At 38.7% G+C, this 17,561-nt stretch overlaps 1 protein-coding gene across 1 annotated transcript in view; it reads left to right on the top strand.

Annotated features, from left to right (window-relative positions):
• Positions 1 to 17,561, top strand: part of LOC101787516 (uncharacterized) — a 275,776-nt gene that overhangs the window by 177,076 nt on the left and 81,139 nt on the right. The window contains exons 28-30 of the mRNA XM_063259710.1: positions 5,668 to 5,892; positions 8,151 to 8,403; positions 13,154 to 13,317. Coding sequence (XP_063115780.1) covers positions 5,668 to 5,892; positions 8,151 to 8,403; positions 13,154 to 13,317 — 642 coding nt within the window. The remainder of the gene's footprint in view (positions 1 to 5,667; positions 5,893 to 8,150; positions 8,404 to 13,153; positions 13,318 to 17,561) is intronic.

Raw genomic sequence — 17,561 nt, 5'->3', positions numbered from 1 at the left:
CTTTCCAAAACTGATGCACTGAATTCCCAATTCCCATTCCTTCCGACTGTGACCTTTTATGGAAATAGGACCATTGCAGTTGGAAGCTAAACTGAGGTTATACTGGAGTAAAGTGGGCTCTTAGTTCAATGTGGTTGATAATTCGTGTAGGAAAACTTCAAAGTTCTTATCTCACCGGGTCTTATCCCTCTGTTTTATTTATCTTTTCATTTACTGTCAGTGGCCCCCAAGCCTCATGCAATTATGCATTTGTGATTGGTTCATTGTCTAGTGCTTGGACTGGGGTGTGAGTGCTACACCCGCCTAGGGGTGGAGGCCGGATATGATGTTAGGGCAGGAAGAAGGTGTGTCTCTGTCTTGCTGGCTTTACTCCTTTGCTGTTTGCAGTCACTATGAATGGCTGCCCTGCCATGCCGTGCTGCCTTGGAGCCAAACTGAATATGGACTGAAACCTCCAAGAACTGTAAGAAATAAACCCTTCCTACTCTAACTTAGGGCATCAGGTATTTGTCTCAGTGACCAGTAAAAAGTAACTAAGACATTTACCAACTACAAAAACATCTCCAAGGGTGAATAATAATGTTACAGACTGTCAGACAGTGCAGTGAGCTTCCAGACTTTTGAGCTTTGACTGCTATGGGTCCTGTGGTTCTCTAACACACTGGTGGCCATTTCAGATTTTGTCATCTGTGATCTAGCAGCTGGCCATTGAGATTCTCTCCATTCTGATCCTGTAAACCAATCTGAAAAATCTTTTGTACTCTTGTACATATATTTTATATTGAATCTTTTTCTCTAGAGAGCCCTTTTAGAAGCATATATTTAGAATATTCTTTATGGTGTTCATGAGAAAATTGCTTACCTGATTTGGGCTTTTGGTTAGCTTTTACAGAAGTTTGAGGAATATTATGAACTCTTAACAGGACCATGACTTGACTTAAATATGTTTCTTTGAATTTTTTTTTTACTTGTTTCCTGAAAACTTATTAGAAAGTCACAGTCACTGAAGACAAACATCTCAAAACCTGTGGATTAATGGAATGCAGTACAAAATGACAAGTACCCAAATAAACACTTACTAGTACTTAAATATTTTTAAAACACTTAGTTTTTTAAAAATGTTGCATCTGGAAACCTATGGTTATGCCAGAAGAAGAGACTATGGAAATTTTAGTGCCATCTATTGGCAGTGATTTTAAAATAAGGATTATCATGCACAACTGATGGGTAACAAGTCTTCACTGTGTACCAACCCTTAGGATTTCTGTTCATTATAGAAAAGAGCTTAAGAGTGCATTCCATACTTTTTAAAAGCAATTTTGGTCTTTTTATGTATTATTATTTATATTATTACACTGATGGATCACAGAAATCTTGTTGGATTTCAAGTCCCTGTGAGGACTGGGGATGCAAGTGGGATATATGTGTGTCATATGAAATGCGGCTGAAGTTCAGAGAAATAGGTTTCATTTAATGGCTGCATACCAAATGACCTTCCCATTCTTCTCAGCCTCTGGCAGCTCCCCCCGTGAGCGATAGGGGAGCTGGCTGCGTGAACTGAGGAGTAGCTGCTGGCCTCAATGTGATTTTGCAGTGATCTGTGTGCTCTATGGCTTCCCTCATAACCAACAAATCAATTCCCACTATGCGTATTACACACCCCAGTGGCAGAGGCCATTTATTATCCTTTTGATGGTCATACTCTTTGTACATAACCAAGAAAGATTACAGAGGAAGAAAGAACAGTTGAAATGTAGTTGAAGATATTCTGCAGTGCTGCTGCATTTCATAATGTGCCTTGCATGTTGACAATATTAACAAAGGTGCTCTCTGTGAAGACAGTTTTAAAGCATGCCGCACACTTGTTTTTGAATGAAATATATTTCACGACTGATTGATAGAGATAGCTGTGAATAAAATTCTATATCAGCCCACACTGAGATTTCAGGTACAAATTCAACATTATTAAAATAAAAGAACTACCACATTTTGTTGTCGTATGGGCATTGCTTATGAGGCTAATACGGTGCTTTCTTCAATCAATGTAGTTTTTGATGCTTTCTTTTATTTGGCATTATCCCTAACCAGCTAATTTGCTTAATACTTTCTGACTTTGTAACATGTAAAATTTAAAATTCCAAAAGGACTGTTTCAAAAATTTTCCTACATCTTTAGATCCAGCTGATAAGAGTTATCAATATTAAACAAATAAAAGCAAATATTGCATTGCCAAGGAATGAGATAATTGAATAGTTTGAATTAAATACAAAAGACGTATAGTGAAATTTTAGTACTGTTTGCTCTAAATCAGAAGTCTAATAAATATCGGTTTCTGAGGGTGGCTTAGAAGCATTTTATTAGTGAAACAAATGATAAAAGCATGACTTTATAGTGGTTTCAGTGCCCGAGCACAGTTACTTAGTCATTTATGTCAATGGATATGAAAACAACAGTGGAAATTTCCAAAGGTCAAAGAAGCTACTGTCTTTTCTGTTTTTCATCATTTGAAATTTTCCAGTTTTTTGCAAACAACACAATGGCAAATCTGCATTTGATTTTCCCTTCCCTTTGAAGAGGCTAAACAGTGACAGAATAATTAACTGAAAAAAGAGATCATGTAAAGGGTATTTGACTTTAGCAGTGTAGACAGCTCTGGATTTCATTTCATATGATGGCACATACAGTAAGGTATTCTGGGATTCTTCGGTAGGACACTCAGTTCTTTGACCGCATCACTGGGTATAAAGCAAAGCCTCGGCGCGGTGTGTGAGGGAATCTGCTTCCTGTTTGTCTGGTCCTCCATTTGTGTAATTGAAAAACAAGCTCAATATAGAGACTAGTTTTCAGTTAGGCGAGCCTCCACATCTTCACGGCAAAATACAGACAAGATCACCACAAAGGAACTGTCAGTGACACTTTTGATGACCCATTAGTCCCACGGAGACCAAAAATCTACAGTTAAGGATGTGGGTTGTCTTCCATTTAATTAGGTTACTGTTGTCAGACTTTTGTTTCCATTATTTATCTTCTCTCTTTGCCAAAATTGCCATCATATTTGATAGTCTTCAGAAAGGATGTTTAAAAAAAAATGCAAGATGCATCATGTACATGTCTCAGCTTCCCACAGTGAATGTGATCGTTGTATGCTGTAAGCATAAACTAAAAAAATAGTAACAATGATAATGAAAATGGGGAAAGGGAATCTAGTGATGGAGGAAGGAAGGTGGGTGGGAGGGGAATAAAATGAATCTAGATGTGTAGAATACATGTACCCATTCCATAAAATGAATGTAGACATCGTGTTCGGTACACATGTACTAGTAAAACAACTACATATTTGTGTGTATATGTTTGCATAGATTATCTATGGATTTCATTTCTTTCTGTGTTCTGCTCTCCAGAGGTTAGTCTCCAAGTCAAATGAACTATTCATTCTCGTGCTAGTTTCCACTTTGGCAGGCATGTTTATCATTAGGACTATTTTTGGTGATTAATTTAGTGAATCACTCAGAAAATCACTCTAGAGTGGAATTAGACAAGCTAGCCCAGGAATCTGGAGGCTAGCTCCTAGGAAGTTCAAGTCCTGGGTTAATTAATCACATGATAGATGCTAATGACCTTAACTGCTTTAATTAAATAATAAATACTTGCATACTTATATTTGTAACTCTTCAAAATTAAAGGGAAAAATATAAAAAGTGGTATCCTTTGTGCAGATTTTCTAAATTTGGGAGGAATGATGAAAACCTGTCCTTTCTCAGTATAGCACTGTTCAGAATGAGAAGAGAAAGGAGGTTTTGCATGTTAAGTATTCACTACTGTGACAGACGAGTCATGTTTTACATCTGTTGACAGAGAGACAGGCTGACCCTGGGATGTGGGAAGTGCTACTGTTTTCTTTCTCTGGATGAGAAAATGTAGGTAAAGAGAATTTTACCCAGGGTATTAGGTCACAGCCTTTTATTCTCTGCACTGTGATAACTCCGTATTACCTCTGTATATTCTTGGATAAATTGTTTCTGATTGCGCCCTTAGTTTTGGAGACCTCTTCGTCTTCTTTCTCACAAAAACTGTAATTTTAGAAACTATGAAAATATCCCAGAGGTAACCGCAGAGTGGTAATCAGAGCTAAATCACAACAATTGTCATGGGATTCTTTTATATTTATTTTGACACAAAATATCTATAATGTGTTAAGGAATGAAATAATTCTTATTTGTGTATTTTAATGGTATGTTAATAACGCTAATTTTATACATGAAATAGCTGATCTTTAACAGATTACATACTCATAAGTCAAATCTTTATGAAGAAAGACTATGGTGGGAAACTTAAAATCATAGTAAGATACCATAAAATTGATCATTTTAACCATAGGGTTAAATGTACAGTATGTTCATATTTAAATATTCATATTTTAAATATAAGTATATGCATATTGCCACATAGCCAACTCTAGAAATGTATTATCTTGTAACACTGAAACTCTGTACCCGTGAAACAGCAGCTCCCAACAATTCCCTTCTCCCCAGCCCTGGGAAACTACCATTCTACTTTCTGTTGCTATGATTCTAACTACTACTGATATTTTGTATTAGCAGAACCACTCAATATTCGTCCTTCTGTGACTAGATTATTTTGTTTAGTATAACATCCACAAGCTTTATTCATGTTAGAGCTTGTCGAATTTTCCTTTTCAAAAAATAATCTGAATAATATTCCATTTTATGTACACTTTTTTTATTAATTCATAAGTGGACATTTATGTTGTCTGCATGTGGTGGCTCTTGTAGCTAATACTGAGATGTACAGATGCCACTTATACACGCTACTTTCAATTCTGTATGCTGCTTTCAGTCTTTATCCAGCTGTGGCATTTCTTGATCATATAGTAATTGCATATTTTAATTTTAGGAGTGTGTGTCCTAGAGGTTGAATCATCTTACTCTCTTGTTAATAGTGCACGGGATTCTGTTTTCTCCATATCTTTGCTAGTAATTGTTATTTTCTTTTTATTTTTAAGTAACCCATAACTCTCTGTAATTTTGATTTGCTTTTCACTGATATGTGTTTATGTTCCCTTTGGTCATCCATTATAACAAACAGAAACATAAATATTTTCAATTATCACATGTTTAAAGTAATTTCATTCAGTTTAATTCCACATTGTCTCTATTATAATAGTCAGAATAATTCTTTCAAAATTGTGCTACAAGCTCAGAATATGTGTCAGCGAGCTTTCCATTGCTATGATGAAATACCTGGGAAAAGCGACTTCAAGGAGGAAAGGTTTCTCCTTGCTGCCCGTTCCAGAGGTCCCAGTGCAGGGTCCTTGGCTTTGTTGCTTCTGGGCCTGTGGTGAAGCAACATTCATTTTCTCACTGTGGTGGGGAGCACATGGTGGAACAAAGCAGCTCAGCTCACCTCACGACAGACAGGAAGCAGAGAAAGAGGGAGAAAAGTAGGGAGCACCAGGGGCTGGTGACCCAATATCCCCTTCACAGGCGTGACCCAGGGACCTGCCCCCTCCAACTCAGTCCTGTGTCCCAGAGTTTCTGCTGCTTCCCAAAAGTGCCATCCGCTGGGGACCAAGCTATGAAGCATGAGCCACCGGGAGGTATTTGCGACCCAGAGCATGCAGGATGTGTCTGTTGTCCTTCTTTGCAGCAGTGCTTCGGTGGCTGGTAGTAGTGGACCTGGACCTGGAGGGCTCTTCAAGCATCTCCATTTTGTGAGGATGTCGGTGTTTTCAGAACTGCAGTTTGCACAGTGGCAAAGCCCGGGCTTCTGGTACACCCTCCTGCTGATGGCTTCCCTCTGCTTCCTGAGGCTCTGCCTGCATTACTTTGGCCAGTGGCTTTTCCTCCAGGCCATCTCCACTCCAGTGACAAAGTGAGTAACTTCTCGGAAATTTGAAAGAATATATTTTCATTGTATTAATATGACAGTGAATGTACAAAATACCTCTCCTGTCCATTTACTGGAAAACCTAGAATGGAGGTAAAATTTAAAAAGACACAAATGTCTTTATCTGGGAACAAGAACTTCTATTACAGTTACAGTCTCATCTTACTGTGGACCCTGTATACACAGATACACAACAGGCACATAAATATTTATTTAAAACTTAGCAGATTCAAATACGTTCTAATATCTGAGCAGAATCCAAACAAGGAACTTAGCACCCATGTTTTTATTCTGTTTTGATTTTATCAGAGTGACTTAGGCGGAAGGTATTTCAGAGTAACCTAAGTCTGATTTATTACCTATACTCAGAGAAGCAAAGATTGCTTTTTGTGCAAAATGATTGAATTCAAACAATTACTGAACTCAAACCCAGGCAGCTTTCTGGGCCATTATCCTGTGGGAAAAGATGACACTTTAAAGGTTATCTCTCTATAAACATAATTTTGTCGGCACTGTAGATAGACAGGCAGATAGATGACAATACAAGGGAGATGCATTTTCTCAAATGTAGATGGTATGGATAAAAACAAAGATGTGTTTATATTTTCAATTAAGCAGATCACAAACAATTTTAAAAGTTAATGAAAATAAATGGGCTACTTATAAAAGAAATAGAATATACTATCAAAAATGGTGTGTATATGTATATGTCTATGTATATTAATAGTAAATTATGAATACCTGAATATATTGCAGATAAATACATGTACATTAATTAGCTAACTACATTTTTGAGGGAGGGCTTTTCAACATTAATATTGCTGGATATTCCTATATTTCATTTTGTTCTTTCTTTTTGTTCATGTTCTTCTTTGTTTATCTGAAGGACTCCAAAACAGAAAAGATAAATATTGTATGTTTAGGCTTGTTATTTTTCCTGTTAGCTCATTTATTCTTTAATAGAAAAGGAAGCCTTATCTTTATTAGCTGTTAGTAAGAATGAGTTGACAGGAAATATCTCAACAGCCAGGATGAACCAGTGTCTTAGGCAACAGAGGACTTAATCTTTCATGAGCTGTTTTTCTGGTTGTCGTCTGGTCCTCAGTTGTGGATCATGCAGTAGCCTGTGTCACATCCTAACTGTGACCTACAGTAACAACAACACTCACCGCGAGCATTTCTTTTGTTATCCCTCTGTGCTGCATACTGTGTTAAGAAATATGCTTTGATATTTACAAGTTATGAGCAAAAGCATACAGAGACTTGTGGCAGTACACACCTGTAATCCAGCTCTCCGGAATGCTGAGGCAGGAGGATACCAAGCTCAAGGCCCACTTGGACCATTTAGCAACTTTCCAAGATTGTCTGAAAATAAAAATACTTTAAAAAAAAATAGAGGAGTATAACTTTGTGTGAAGGCCCTGGCAATCCTTAATACTGCAAAAACAAACAAAACCCTTACTTAGAAATCAAAGTGAAAGAATAGAATAAATGAAGATCTCTTTAGTAGGCCACTGATAAACAAAATGCACAGACAGAATTAATTATGAAGCAACTTTCCATTGGCTGAAACTCAGGGGAGAGAAAATTCTGTGGCCCAAACACTTACTTTGCACAAAAGGTGGTATATAATCCTGGATCAGGCTGCTTGAGCTCCAGAGCTGATTAGACTAAGGAGGGTGAAGTGGTGGTTGCCAGAGATGCTGGTGTTATTTGTGAATTTAGGAGTCTACCTAGAGAGGAATTAATGTTAAAGTCAGTCAGCTACATGAAATCCTGAAGAATGATTAGATTTACAAGATGTCTCTATTTCATTGCTATTAGGAAGTCCACCTTTACGCTTTGCATCTAAAATAGTCTACACATAAGTACTGTGAGCTGTAAGCTTGCCGTCCAGAGACTGCTCTGTTTTGCAGTTCTGTTTGACGTACTTCCTGTGCTAAGATAATTTCCATGCCCTTTGACAAGATCCATGAAAACAGTTGCATTTGCCTTTTCCTTGATTGTGAATTCTCCAGGTATTATTGAAGGATCAGGAAGTGATGAAGATATCTAACATTTAATTTCATGTCAAGTTTTCTTTTCTTTTCTTTTAAGTTTTTGGATCAAGTTTTCTTAAGTATTGAGTTTTCTATGGTTTTAAAAGAAGAAAACAAAACACACAGTTCTTTGAATAGCTTTGCAGACTTGGCACTTTAATTCTGCTTGTTTGTAAGTGTGTGATTCATACTTTGTTCCCTCAGGTTCCATCTTTACCCCTACACGGTTGAGCTTTGCTACCAATGGTCTTCACTAAGCATCGCAGAAGAGCTGGCCGTGATTGTGGCGGGGCCTTTAATGCTGAATGCGGTTGTATTCCTTTTAGTTCTGATCAGATGGGGCTGTCAGCTGCTGTTTGCCTCCTGCCCTGATGTCCTGTCAAAGTTAATCATTACCATGGGTCTATGGACAGTTCTAGACCCACCGGCGGTGTTTGTAGTGGATACTTTCCTGGGGGTAAGTCAAACAAAATAATCAGGATATGAGTCCTTGACATAGACTTTAGCCTTAGTGCATGGATTTATTGACATAAGAAGTTTCAGTAATGATGAACATTCAATATTTAATCTTAAATTGAAATTATTAAGTCTTCATAAAGTATCTTGGATGTCTAGTGTAATAAATGTAAATGCAATCTTTTCTGTTTTGGTAGCGGGAACTGAACTCAGGGCTTCATGCTTGCCAGGCAGGCACGGTGCCACTGAGCTATATCCCTGGCCTCTTTAAGTATAATTTTAACTATCATAGACAAACATGGCAAAAGAAGTAGAAAATAATATAGGGGATCTCATCCAAATTAGCTGTCATTTTTTAAAAAATTACTTATCAAGGAGCGGTACAAATTTTTGCTCTTTTTTAATAGTAAAAATATTTTTAATATTTTAAAAATTAAAAAAATAGCAGACTTCCCATAAATGTAATTGTGCAATCGTTTTGTAAATCAGTTAGGCTATTTAGCTGCTTTATGATATAAAATATATACTTAAGAAGAGAAAATTTTTAGAATGTTTCTAAATAATACATTTCAAAAACCATTTCACAGGCGTTTATTGTGACATTTGCGATGCCTGTGAAATGACAAGCGTAGTATACCTTTACCCCACAAGAGTGTTTGGGTTGCATGATTGTAGGTGATGTGGTGAAGTACACGATGCTGTATATAAAATAGTGGTGACGAGAATTCTAATACTGAAAAGTGCTTTGTATTTTTGAAGCATCTCATAATTCATTACATACTTATTGTTCTCATTTTACAACTCAAAGGAAGCAACCAATCACAGAGAATTCTGTTATCTGCCCAAGGCCACATAGTAAGCTTACTCTTTGCCTGAGAACAAGGCAGATTTCTTAATTAGCCTTCTAAGATTGGGGCAATGTGTTGCTTTAATGTGCTCACAGAGTCCCTGGGATTTCACTGGCTCATTCTGGTTCAGCCAGTGGGACCTGAGATTCTGCATTCCCATAGCAATGATTTTAGCTCCCTGGGCCACATCTTGGGTAACAAGTGTTAGGTATTTTACCCTAAAAGCCTTCTTTCCCCTTTGCTATTTACTGGGCTGGGCTTTCACTTAATGTGTTTTCCTGGGCTGTCTTTAAAGCCCTGAGTCCACTGGTACCTTTGTAGGTTTCATATGCAAGTCTGGACTTCTTATTTCTGAATGGGAATGACTTCTGCTACACATCTTTGACCTTGCCTGCATGTAGATCATTTAATGTTATTAAAGGAACTTTAAAACAGTCCACAAAGAGCCTACCAGTGTAGCCTGCTCCTGGTACTGCTGCTGGAATTGGAGGCAGAGCCATATGCAAAGCAGTTCCAGAGAACTTGACAGCAGACTTGTTTTCACATGCTGGCGTGCAACCACTCTCTTTAGCCTCAGAATCACAGATCACCCAGATAGCATTGCAGAAGAGGGAACCTTTGGAGCCATCTCAAAGTGTTTTCCACCCTTCTGTTGAGATTCCTTCTGATCCTGTGTGGATTGAGGGAGAGCCAGCTAGACTGTGTCCACATCTTACCTCCTTTAGTTTATAGACCAGTGCGAAGGAGATGGTGTTGTCAAGGTTTGTTGAGCAGAAGATATAGAGAGGATTGCATCTGCATTGGAAGAGAACCATATCCCCTGGCATCTCCCAATTCCTCCCAGAGGCCTGACATGCATATTGAGTAGATGTAGTGCTGGGACTGAGCCTGTGCCAGGCCAGATGGGAAGCTCTTGGGAGCGATGAGCAGCTGTCCTGTATGATCATCAGGCGTTTCTCAGAAGGAACGTCTGCATAGGATGGCATTCCTTATTCCTTATGTCCTTAGGCAGATTAATGGCCAACCCGTCCACTGTATCCAAGGCAAATGACAAAATGAGCAGGCTTAATTTACACTGGGGCCTCAGATGTAATCTTCAGGAAAGTAGCCTCCAGCAGAGCCATCTTAGAACCAGTCCAAGGTCTGTAATTTGATGAAACTGACTTGGCTTCTAAAAGATGAATATAGCACCAGTGTCTCTTTGTACTTGGGAAGAAAAGCTAAATGTTTCTTCTAAGTCTCCGAAGTTACCAGTTTTCCAGTTAGCATCCATCATATTTTATTGCAAATGATATTTACTCCCAGTGTCTTTCAAAAAGATCTTTAAAACTGTGTGTAATCCACAGATGAGAAGCATCAGAATTCCCTGGGAACCTATAGACATGTACTTGGACATGTCCCTGGATGGACTTAAATATGCATTTTAATATTTTCAGCAGGTGATTTGAGAGGGCACTGAAGCGTGGGAAGTACTGATCTATAGCAGTGGTTCTCAAAGCTTGGTCCTTGAACCAACAGTAGTGATATCGCTTGGGAAGTGACAAATGCAAATGCAGGCCCACACAAGGGGCTCTGGGAAAGGGTTAGCAGGGTATTCTGGTGCTCACCAAAGTTTGCTGTGTTAGTCACTTTCTCCTTGCTGAGATATAGCACCCTGCACCTACAGCTTTAAGGAAGAGAAGTTTAATCTGGTTGGTTGGCTTCAAAACAGAGACATCATGTCAGATGCACATGGTGGGGCAGAGCTGCTCAGTTCAAGGCAGCAGAAGCAGAGCAGAAGAAGAGCACCAGAGTAGAAAGTGCAGGGAGCCAGACAAACATCCCAAGGCCGTGACTCCACGACCCCATGAGACCATGTTCTATGGGTGGTGCAAGCTGAAAGAGCCTTTGCCTGAATGGTTCAGGGAAGGTTTTAAAATCAAGTTAGGAAATCAAAACTGTGCACACACAACGACATGGTACAATGACATAGCTTAGTACAAATGGAAGACAAAGAGGCAACTGATCATAGACTGAAGCCCTGAAACTGAGCCAACATAAACCCATCCTGCTTGTAAGTGTTTTCCTAAGGTATTTTGTCACATGGATAGAGAGCGTGGGCTCACATACCTATTATAGCTTCTTTTCTTTATCTTCCTCAGATCACTCATGGATGGAACATATTTCTTAGTCTTACTTGCATGCTTACTTATCACTCATCCCACGACACTGAAAATCATATTCCAAGAAGGCGGTGATGCTTTGATCTAACTTTATTCCATCTTTTCTCTTCTGAGTGTAAAGAAAGTAGGAGTTCAATATAGGTGGATCAAATGAGTGATCCTTATCTTCGGGATAGATCATTATCTCATTATTTTTTTGGGACAGAGTATCCAGCATCCACAAGGTAAGATGGAGGGATCTCTTTTGGCTCACAGTTTCAGTCCAGGGTCAGCTGATTGCATGGCAACCATCTCTGTGGAAGGGGATGGGCAGGGGAAAGCTGCTCACCTCCTGGTCACCAGGAAGCAGAGAGAGAAGAGAAGAGCCCAAGAGAGACAAACCATTCTGGGTGACCCAGCTGTCCCATCCCTTCCCACTTGGCCCTATCTCCTAAGGCACATGAAACTCTGTTGATGATTAGAGAGCTCCCATGATCCCACTGCCTTCCAAAATCCCTGCCTCTGAATGTATGAGGACACTGGGGGATATTGTCAGTGTCCATATCAATTCCTATCAATTATGTTATTGGCATCAAGCACATCGTTTTTGTTGTTGTTGATCCACCAATGAGTCTGTGTCTATTCTTTATCCTTAAAGAATAATAAAAGGTAAGCTCTGGAAAAAGAGGAATACTTGATAATATTTACCAATCTGCTGCCTGGAGTCTTCGCAGTGGGTCCCATGCTGCCTGGGAGACTGGTTGACAAATGCAGACTATAAAAATAAAACTTCACTGTGTAGAAAAAGAAGCGGTAGTTGAGAATTGAAGCATCTGAATTCTAGTCAGTGCCCAATGAATGTATATTTTAGTGTGAAGGAAATACAAATTAACCTGTTTAGGTTTTTTTTCTTCTACACATATGTGATTTGGATTAGTACTTTAAACGTGTCTTAAACTATATTTATATAATTGTCATCTTAGAAACTAAAGATATCTCCTCTTTTCTCATCTTGGAGAAAAATACTTCATACTTCCATTGCATATCAATTTCACTTGATGTTATGAGGTCTGTAATTAAAGAATGTTCTTATTTTACAAAAGTCAAAGGCGGATGGGGTTATATGCTGATACTGCAGGTCCTTAGCAATTTATATTTATCTTTTTGTTCCTTTTGTTATAAGTCACTTCCATCTGTTTCTTTATAGTCCAATATAAAATGTTTTCCTCATTTAAAACAAAAGCTTACTTTTAAATTAACCTAAAGTAAACTTTGGTTTCCAAGCTCACATTAAATAGCCTGATAACTATTTTTATAAGTTTCTAAAATAAACATCTCTTCTATGCATAGCACAAATTAAATTCCTATCAAATCTGCTTCAGACATAAGGGCATCTTTCTACCATTGTATTTAATTTCTTCATATCTTTTGTTCATTAAATTCTGAAGTTAATAGTACAATAGTATATACAAATAGTATAAATAAAACATGGCCTTACCTTCATGAATGGTGGGTTGAGTATTTGCATTTAAAGGCTTAGAGAGAAAAATGAAAAAAAAAAAAAAAAAACAGTAAACTAAGCATTTAAGTCCAGTCCTCCCCAACTTGTCCATCTTTCTGGAGAGGAAGATCTGGCAAGTGTTGGTACTTCGCATATTTAATTTCAAAACATTATAGTTTCACACAGTCTTTGTGTCTTTAGCCTAACTTGATCATCAGTGTTTCCATTCTTATTCTTTTAATCTGTGTTTTCCCTTGTCAGCGGCTTGTCCATAGTGAGGAGGCTCCTACAGCTGATGCAGCAAAACTTTACTGGATGTTTGTAAGATCACAACAATCAGGAATTCTTGGTGCATCGATCACCGTGCTACTGTACATCTTCCTGTTCATCATTTCTTCCTTGATTTTTTATATGTACTGTCTCAGGTAAGGTGCTACCATTATTCTGTTCTTCAGTTTGTTCAGCCTCTAGTCTTGTTATAGACCTGAACTGTGAGAATGTGCTTGAGAACCGAAGTTAGAATCTTTGTATCACTAAGGTAAAACTTTCCATGGTTGGCTATGACACATGTTACGCAAACTCGCAAGAAACTGTTTGACTTTTGGAAAGCTATTTCCCCATGGTGAACAGAGCCAATTTTGTTGTGACTCTTTAAACTTGTCCAGACAAGGGACAAACAGGAATCAAGGAGTAATCCTTTGATAGCCGAGGACGTTCTGGGAAATTTTCTGGGAAGGATGCCTGCGATTGTCTTTTTCTCCTCCTGCCAAAATCCAGTGTAAGAATCATCCTACAGCGTTGATGTTGATTTCACAGAGCTTGTTGTGCCAGGCTCCATTTAGCAAGCAGTGTACCTGCACTTGTGCGCCTGTGAGTGTGCGTGCGTGTGCGCATGTGAGCGTGCATGTGTATGAAGAAAAACAAGGAAAGCAACAAATACCAAGCAGTAAAAAGTGCACCCAAAGCAGCTCACCTGCTGCCGGTCTCTTACTGTGCAGAAGTTTTTCAGGTCAGTGAGAAGATCCCTCTCACCTCTTCCTGCTTTGTTTACCTGCATTTTTGGTGTCATATCCGTGAAATCACTGCAAGACTATTGTCGTGAGGTTTCTCCCCTGTTGTTTTTTGGGAGTCACATGGTTGTAGGACTCGTGTTTCAGTGCTCAATGCATTTTGGCCATAGTGTACGATAAGGGCTCAGTTTCACTCTTTTGCATGTGGATATTCAGTTCTCCTGGTGTTGTTTGCTGAAAGCCCTCTCCTGATTGGATTCTTGCTTCCCCTGTTGAAGATAAGCTGACTGTACACGTGAAGAGTCATTTCTGAAACTTTCATTCTGTTGCCTTCATCAATATATACATTTATGTTTGTACTGTGCTGTTTTAATTAATGAAACTTTGTCATATAGCACAATAATCCTGCTTCTAGGTATTTAGCCAAAAGAATTAAAATCGGGATTTTGAGGCACTGTTGGCTGATAAGTCTGTAAAGGGGAAGAGCGGGGAGGACTGGCCGGCGGTGGTGGCTGAAAAGATAAGAAGTATAAAATATAAGTAACCTTTATTTTGGGAATGCGGGGAGAGACACCCCCTAACCCCTGGGGCACGGCATCTTCACCCCGGGGCCGGTGATCTCTCTCTGGAACACGTGGAGTGAGGCACATAAGTAGCCTCTGTCTGGGGTGGATCCTAAGGGGCATTAGAGATGTACAGGTAGCCCATTGGTCTTAGTTTGGTGCCAGAGGCAGGTTATTAAGGGTGGGGGTATAGGGTTACAGGTAAATCTCCAGGGGCGGGGGAGGCAGGAGCTCCCTAATTCCGGCTGAGGCTTTTTCTGGCTATAGCGTCCAGTCTGGGCCAGCAACCCTTTCATATCCTGTCTTATGATTATTAGGAAAAGGGGCAAAGATTTTTCTCTTTAACTACTTCCTGCTGGCTGAGGGTGCAGTACTGGGGTCTAGGGGAGTCGACGGGATGACGGTTGATGTCTAGGTAGAAGCTGGTGCCAGGAGTTTTAGCCAGGACAACTTCACTGGTGAATGCACGTATGTTAGACTGAAAAAAACAAAGAGACGAGATGTTATGAGGAGACATATCATTAGCCTTTCCATATACATTGCAGCAATATTCACAATAACCAAGATGGGAAGCAACATAAATCCATCAGTAGGTGAATGGATAATGAGATAAAAATGTACCATAGAATATTATTCAGCCATTAAAAGGAAGAAATCCTGTAATCAATATGCAGCACTGTGAGTCTCAAAGACACTGTACTGAGTGAAATATGCTAGTTACAGAAACACAACTACCACGTATTTCCACTTAGAAAAGATACCAAAAATATTTAAACTAAAAAAAAACAAAAGTGGAATGGTGATTTCCAGTATTGAAGGAAGTGTAAACAAAAAATTGCCATCCAACAGATACAAAGTTTCAGTGATGCTGACTGGGTTATAGAAATCTGTTATACAATACTATGCTGACTGAGTTATAGAAATCTGTTATACAATACTATGCTTAGCATTAACAATATTGTACTGTGCACTTAAAAGTGAAGAGACTGGATCTCGTGTAAGTGTTCTTACCCCGATGTTTTAAAAATTCTAGGAAGCAGTTACACAGGGAGCACAGAGAAAAGATACTCAGCACAGGTCCGGAGGAGTTTGGGGACAGTAGCCAAAGACTTCAGTGGAAATGTAACACTTAGGTAATCTTTGAAGTTTTAATATAATTTACCTAGAAGAAAAACAGAAGCTAGCATGTTTGTAGGCAAAAGAAAAGGATGAATAAATACAGTCTTGAGGAAGCAGGATGTATAGTATTTGACAGATCTAAAATATTTTGATATGGTGGGAATTCAGCTTACGGACAGATGGCAATTAACTAACCTAGATCTATCATCAAGGACTGATGAAAGATTATATTTACTATTATGCTAGAAATGTTGGATTTGAATTGTAAAAACACTACACGATTTTAAATAACTTTAATTTTAGGATAATCATTCTGCCATTTAGAAAGGAAGGTAGATTTAAAAGGATAGAGTTGGAAACAGGAAGATCTAGCTAGAAAGATATTTCAGTAGTTTAAACAGGAGCAATCACGTGCCTGAACTAAGAACAACACTGGAAATAGAAAGTTGGAGAACTCTGAAGAATTAGCTAAAAAGCAGAACAGAACTTGTGGAGTTGTTAAAAGTTCAAGGTAAAGGAGAAGATTAAATTGAGTGTGACCTCAGGTTTTGTAGTTGAGGAGGGGTGGCCGTCTCTCTCAGACAGTAATCGGATGGAAAGTAAATGTTTACAAGAGATCGATGATGAGTTAAAGTTCCATTCAGATTGACCTTGAGATATCTTTGATGTTGCCAAGGGAAAAGATGTCATAAGAAGTTGAATAGATGAGTGTAGAGCTCAGAGAAATCAGTGAAGACTCTGGATTTACGTGGCTGAAGATTTGAGTTTCCTTGCTCTGCAGGCTAATTTGCAGTGTGCTAACTGAGCACAGAATGAAAACAAAGGGTCAGGATTTACTGACTTTCTTTTGTCACTGAGCTGAGATCTAAATGGAAAGTGGTTAGAAAAAGATACCTTAAAAATGATGCCTTTAACTAAGGGTGCCGCATTGATTTCTACGCAGAGATGAAAATTCCATATAGAAAGGAATTGTGGGAAATATGTGAGCAAAGAGGGGTAATTGGCTGGGTGAGGTGTCTGAAGACATAGAGTGGAACACAGGTAGAGACTACCGTACCTTGCATTTTGGAAAAAGAGCTCATCTGTTGCTGTGGTAGGAAAGAAGCAGGGCTGAAGGCAGACGCTTGCAGGTTTGTAGCAGGGTGCAGAGGGAGTGAATATCATAATCATGATGATCGGAGGAGGTGAACTCACTTCTCCAGTAGACTGAACATTTTCGGATGTGCCCCCTTAGGTCACTAACATTGCTGTAGTAAAATTGCCCGGTTCTCCAGGGGATGTGTGTTGCGTAGGGCCAGGCTTGGTTTATATTTTGACATGTCATAAATGCTCTATGTCATCTTTCCAGGGCACTTACTTTCCTGGGGAAGGGAAAAAGTCTTCTCTGATCATTCAGTTTTCATTTGACCACTCACTTGGGGTGAACCTGGCCCTAGGCAAGGTTGTTCATTTGCTAGATTTTAGGCATTTTCTTGGGTAACATGGTAAAAATAATACATATGTGTACATTTAATGGGGCTTCCCATGGATAGTCACTTTATTATTAGAAATGCACAGTGTCACGGTTAAAAAAATGGAAAGTACTTCATATATATTAGACTTCTGTAAGTAAAGAATTATCAGATAATATATCATTTATCTCCACATCAAGACATCTTCTCACTTAAATCGTTGCTATATACATTAAATTCCTTGCAAAGTGTGAAACATTAAGGATAGAATTTAGGCATCAAATAATTAGGATTTGTTCTTAATTATCTAAAGGAAAGAGTATGTCTTTAGGAATAAAACAGGAAAATAATACAACAAGGAAATGTTGATGGGGAAATGGAAACTAATAAGATGAAGAATGATAGAAGCAAAGACTTGGAGAGGCTGGAAATTATAGAGTTAATCTGGAAAATTCAGGAGAAGTCTTCAGTTTTATGCACTTGTTCAACATCCTTAACGTGGGCCAGTAGAGCACACAATGCTTTG

The sequence above is a fragment of the Cavia porcellus genome, unplaced genomic scaffold (genome assembly GCF_034190915.1).
Source record: "Cavia porcellus strain 051 isolate PalLab524CR breed Dunkin Hartley unplaced genomic scaffold, mCavPor4.1 scaffold_13, whole genome shotgun sequence".
Classification (NCBI taxonomy): domain Eukaryota; kingdom Metazoa; phylum Chordata; class Mammalia; order Rodentia; family Caviidae; genus Cavia; species Cavia porcellus.
This window is presented reverse-complemented; position numbering and strand designations above follow the sequence as displayed.